Below are 6,000 nucleotides of genomic sequence, written 5' to 3'. Positions count from 1 at the left end.
TCGTCGAAGAAAAACTTTTTTGTCTCATCAAATACAGCACCCTGAGAATAGTGCCAAATTTTTTTTCCTTGTTAAAACACCCTAGTAGACATAGAATGAAACCGTCGTATTATATAGAAATTGAGTAAAATACTAAGTCGTTTTGGTGGAAAATATTAAAAATTGTGTAAATCTAGCTTCAACACTTAACAGAAGAAAGTTAAAACATGTAATAAATAAAGTTGAACTTTAGAAAAGCTCTACTTTAGGGTTAAACTTAGGTTCATTTTTTTTTCCGTATTAAGGTGTAGGGATAGGGACCCCAAATGGGGCCATCTTGTTGTCTCCAGATGCAGATGAGTTCTTTCCCTTAGTTGAAGACTGCTAAATTATTGTGGTGGAATGGGCATCGCATCACCCAGTGCCCTGCGATACGTTTACAATGTGACTGAACCAACACTTTTGTTTTGAATTAGGTACTATTTTTATACTAAAATCTTCCACTAGTAGGACCCTAAGTCTATTCCACATTATTTCCTAGAAAAGGTGTCTAATTCCAAGAATTGCTTATTAGTAATTCAGGACGAACTTCAAGATAACGATCGTTTGAATACGATCGTTAAGTGCCTATTAAAATATCCAACTTTCGCTATTTCTAGGAATTTGAGGTGATGAGAAAGTTGCGACGATTCCTGATCCAATTGACGATATGAATACTCCATCTCCAGTATTTGTAGCAAATTGGTCAAATAGATTAAACACAATAAAAATTTCTGTGACAAGTGTGCATTGAATGAACAACCGCCCAGCCTTACTAAACACCTAGGTGTGCCATTGACGGAGTGTATACTTGACTTGAGAATTAGTTATATATCCTTGGATTTCGTTGAATAATACAGAATCAAAGAAAGTTTGCAAAATATGAAACATTGAAATATTTACAAGGGATAACTCATAATCAGAGTAGCTCGAGTTCCTAGTTCCCCAAAATAATACATGGATTCCCAGAGTACCCCGTGGGTTCTCTAAAAAGGAAATATAAGTTCCTCGGGTTTCCTCTAAAATGCGTGCGTTTTCCAGGTACTCTGTATTTTCCCCATGGGTTCCCTAAAAAATATTTATTTTCCTCGTGGATTCTCTAAGTTCCTCATGGGTGGCCTGACTGGATTGTCTTTAGTTGTCCAAAATAAGTTACCCCTTGAATCTTTATAAAGCGTATTTTCAATCTTTATTTTTTTACTTATTGACAGAATATTTAGACGGGCCATTTGTTAAAAAAAATCGGCAAAATATAATTCTCATTAAAAGTTACAGTCAAATATGGCTTCTAAAATAATCTTAAGTTAATTTTGGCTGTTTCGTGTTTTTTTTTTTCTAGATAAAAAATAATAATAATTGAGTGGCCTAATATTATTCAAAATATCATAAAATCCAAAAAAATAGATTTTTATTATTTGACGCCACTAACCTTTAGCCTTTGTAATAAAAAACAATGAGAATCTACTCTAGTCGCAGATATGTGCAATAACCGTTTGAAATCGAACAAACGTCAAATGAAACTTGTACGTCAATGAACAAAACGCTATCTGAACAAGCTTATTTTGACGTGAATTCCGTTTCAAACGGTTTTTGCACACCTCTGCTCTAGTGTAAAGATTTTAAAATTTTCAGGGAAAAAATTCATATTTAATTTTGTACAAAACAATTTCTTTCAAAATTTCAGTGGAGAATTGCAAATTTTCAGTACACTTTGGAAAAATGTTTTGCAATTTTCAATTTAACAGCAAAATTCTAAAATTTTCCAAGGACCGTCAGATATGTCTGTGGAACATCCTATCTAGTCCGTCGGATGAAATTGTTATAGGGTGTTTGGAGCGAAAATTAGTGTAAACGTCAACGCCACTGAAAAATTTCCACCGTTCGTTGAAAAAGTCGTTTTCACAGTGAAAAGTCCTCTTAAATTGCACATAAATTATCACAAATCCCTCCCAATTGTCCCCGCTATGCGTGTGTGTTGAAAAATTGTGCTAAAATCCCCAAATACTGTGCCAAGTGAAGTGTTTTCCTTCCTCCCAAAGAAACCTAACCTCACTCTTTTCTACCATTGTCAAGGGGTGCTTCAACGTAGATTTTCACCCCTTTCCGGGAATATTCCCAGTCAGGAAGTGCATGGAAGTGAAAGTTTAGATCCTGTAGATTCTGTTGGCAGTGTCTGTGAAGTGCGTCAGTATTTTGTTTGGTGTCTATTGAGGGGGAAATCTGAGGCAAGTTAATTGAGTGATAATAGGGTCAACAGGGTGCTCCCGGAGTTGTGGTAAGTAGATGATAATCCATCAAGCGCATAGCCAATGTCGGATAGTGATTCAACTCCGTGAAAAAATGCATTAATAAATGCTCCCTTGAATCCACTTGTTTGTTTTTTGTCGCGCAGAATAGAGAAAAAAAGAAATGTTTGTGTTTTTTATAAATAGCTTCTTACGTCGTCAATCGTACGCAATTTACGACACAATCCAACGTTTTTAATTGCTAATTTTGCCAGTGTATTGAGCCAGTGTCTTGCTAACGAGATTCCTCAAGATAGATTTAATTATTTTGTGTATCTAAAATCAACCCAAAGTGAATAAACTCTGTGAAAATGAGTGAAAATGTCGAGGAAAAGCCAGAGGTCAGTGAGTGTGATACGGCGAGTGAAGCATCATTTGCACCATCAACATCATCACACAAACCCTCTGGGATTAGGCCGCCTTCCGTGAGAATTGGGAGACTCTGCACAAAACACTCCACACCAAAAGCCTCCCATCCGCCGCCATCGGAAAGCAAAAGTGAGTAAATGTTTTGGTTTTGGACACTGATTTCATTTTAATTTAAGACACATTACAACAAACACAATCTGATGCATCCTCTGACATGATCACTGAAGCTTAAGAGCGCCCCATTTCGCTGCTCTTCAGCTTGGAAAGTGAAATTTAATTGTTGACTCGCTTCAGTTTCTTCCAATGTCTTTTTTTCTATCAAAAATATAACTTCCCATGCTGAACAGGGGTGGACTGGGGGAGGGACAGGCCGGAGGGAGGGCCTGAAACTACCCACCAAATTAAAATTATTTATGGCTTCGGCACACCTTTTAGATCAGGGAATTTTCATGAAGTCGAAATTCGAATCCCTTTATCACCAGCTTTGCATATGTCTGTCTCATTTTTTCACACTCTTCTTCTTCTTTTTAATGTCACAATAAATTCAATTTAGCTCAATTGAATTTGGAGTGCGAAAGAATGAGATAGACATATGCAAACGTGTGAGAAAGAATTTTGATTTCCTGAAATTTTTCTGATTTAAAAGGTGTGCCGGATCTATTATTACACAAATCTTAATAAACAAAACATAAACTTAGAAACATAAACTTAGGCACAAAAACTATACTGAATATTCCAAGTTTACAAAATCACCGCATGTGGCGCTTTCGTCGTATTTTCAGAAAATAGCAAATAATTATTTATAAATAAATAGAGTAAGGAATTTTATTTCAATATTTAGCAAGGTTAACCCTTTAACGACTAGTGGGACACCAGTGTCCCAAAAACAAATACATTATTTTGAAAAATATATTTTCGTTTTTGAGACGCCGGTGTTCCATTCGTTCTTAAAAGGTTAGCCGGTTTAGCCGGATGAACAGGGTTGTAATGAGATTTTTCTAAAGAACTTTGTTTATTTTTACTTTTTTTTTACTAATGTTTTGTTAGTAACTTTTGGTATCTACCTAGATACAATTTTTGAATTTGTTACAATACTTAATCCTTTAAGGACGAGTGGGACACCAGTGTCTCAAAAACAAAAACATTCATTCATTTTCAACCGCTTATCCCTATTGGGGTCGCGGGCAAAAAACAAAACAAAAACATTTTTTTTTTGAAAAAAAAAAAAAATTTTGTTTTTGGGACACTGGTGTCCCATTCATCCTTAAAAGGTTAGCTGGTTTAGCCGGAGGAACAGAGTTGTAATTAGATTTTTCTAAAGAACTTTGATTATTTTTACATTTTTTGCTAATGTTTTGTTAGTAACTTTTGGTATCTACCTGGAATGGAACAATTTTTAAATTTGTTACAATACTTAACCATTTTAGGACGGGTCTGACATCGGTGTCCCAAAAGCAAAAACAATTTTTTGACGTTTTTGGGACACCGGTTCCCCATTCGTCCTGAAAGGGTTATCCGGTTTAGCCGGATGAACAGGGTTGTAATAACGTAGACGAAAATAATTTTTTCTGACAAAATAACTTTCTATACTTAGTCAAAAGAAATTGTTTTTGTTTTTGGGACACCAGTGTCCCACTCGTCCCTAGTGGGTTTTATAAATTTAACAAAACCTATTTTAAATAGATAGGTAATTTAATTTATTAAGAGTGGTCTGCTCATTTCGTCGACCTACTGTAGGATGTCACTCTACCTGTATTTGCAATCCTACTTCAAAAATAAATTTGCAATGCTCTATGAAAACAAGATTTAAGGGGCTAAGTAAGTCACTCGGACTAAAAAACAGCGTATTTTCATTACATTTTTTCTTTCAATATAACAAAAATGTATATGTCCCAAAAAAAGTCGCACATTCTTTCACATAAAATGTACTAGCAATTAAGAATGTTAAATTTTGTATATTTTCTAAACATACACTGTTTTTTTTAGTCTGTGTGACTTACATAACCTCTTAAGTAAAGAATTCAGAGTAGGTTCATCAGAACTCAAAAACCAAAATATTTCCTGTTAGCAGATGAGTTAAAGTCATACTGGACGAGGGATTTTTCGAAAATTATAAATTTGTATTTTTAGGCGATTCTTATACAAAAAAAATTTGGCGTATTTTATTGAATTGAATATTTTACACAACATTTTGTCTTGTAAAATGGATTGTAATCAAGGAAACAAAAACACCTTCTTCCAAGTACGAGAAGCCAGCTTGCGGAATGCTCGAATTCACGAGATAGACCTCTCCGTGAATTATTTTTTTTATCATGGTCTTTTGGTTCTTACTGGTTTACTAACGATTAAATTTATTAATAAATTATAAAAGCATTTCAATAAATTCAAAAATTAGTAAAGAAATGATCATTCTACAATGTTCTGGTATGAGTTACAAGCACACGGACAAACAAAAATGTAAATACGAGAATTTACGGATATACTACTTATTTCAAGATTTTTCCAAAAAAAAATCCAAATTAACCAAATCTGTTAAAAAGTATGCCCTATGGACTGGTTAAACTTTTTCCTTCAAACATTCAAAATGGCGATTTTTTAGGTCATAGGTATGTCTAGACCACCTCCAAAAACATATCCAAAAATAAAAGAAATCGTAGGAGCCGTTTTCGAAAAAAAAACCATAAACACATGGTTTTGGAGAAGTTGGATGGGATGGCGGAGGAATAAAAAAAACGTCTAGAAGTATTGTTTTTTTTTGTTGGGGTCACCGAAGACAAGAAGTTGATATCTTTTTCCGTTTAAGCTCTAGAACGGTGACAAGTTGAAAAAAGTCAATTATGTAACTGTTCTCTTTTTGAGTTCGAACAGTAAAATGTTTCACTTTGGGAAATACGTCGAAAGCGCCTCTTGTGGTTATTTAAGGAACTTGAGATGTGTGAGAAGTTTCATTTTTTGAAATATTTATTTTGAAAGGTTCAGAATAACCTTTGTTTTGTAAAATATATTTAGAGGTATGAGGGGTAGTTTTTACTCAGCTGAATTGTTATTAGGGGAAAGTGGGGAACATTTAAATTGGGGCACTTTTGTAATAGGACTCTTATGTTTCATTTTCAAATGAAACTCGACATTTTCATGATATAATTTAGCTAAATTCTTTAGTTTAATTCTACTTAAAAATAGGAGAAAAGGCCCTATTTCAAAGGTTCCAGAATTCGAAGGTGCCCCAATTCCCTTTATGATTATTTTACCAAATGAATTATGAATGGTATGTAGGGTAAATTAAGCTAATTCAAAACCTGCTCCAAATGGAAATTTTTCGCTACTCCAA

The 6,000-nt window shown here is 34.2% G+C and overlaps 1 protein-coding gene across 12 annotated transcripts in view; it reads left to right on the top strand.

The window, feature by feature from the left end:
• Positions 1 to 1,842: 1,842 nt before the first annotated feature.
• Positions 1,843 to 6,000, top strand: part of LOC129807867 (restin homolog) — a 66,586-nt gene continuing 62,428 nt past the window's right edge. For 3 of the 12 annotated variants that reach the window (XM_055857449.1, XM_055857445.1, XM_055857442.1), the window contains exons 1-2: positions 1,843 to 2,293; positions 2,451 to 2,801. In XM_055857449.1, the coding sequence (XP_055713424.1) occupies positions 2,615 to 2,801 (187 nt within the window). In that variant the 5' untranslated portion in view covers positions 1,843 to 2,293; positions 2,451 to 2,614. The remainder of the gene's footprint in view (positions 2,294 to 2,450; positions 2,802 to 6,000) is intronic. The other 9 variants (XM_055857451.1, XM_055857446.1, XM_055857447.1 and 6 more) reach the window with 5 other exon arrangements.

Source organism: Phlebotomus papatasi, chromosome 3 (genome assembly GCF_024763615.1).
Source record: "Phlebotomus papatasi isolate M1 chromosome 3, Ppap_2.1, whole genome shotgun sequence".
Classification (NCBI taxonomy): Eukaryota; Metazoa; Arthropoda; class Insecta; order Diptera; family Psychodidae; genus Phlebotomus; species Phlebotomus papatasi.
The sequence above is the reverse complement of the archived record's forward strand: the minus strand, read 5'-3'. Positions and strand labels throughout refer to the sequence as shown.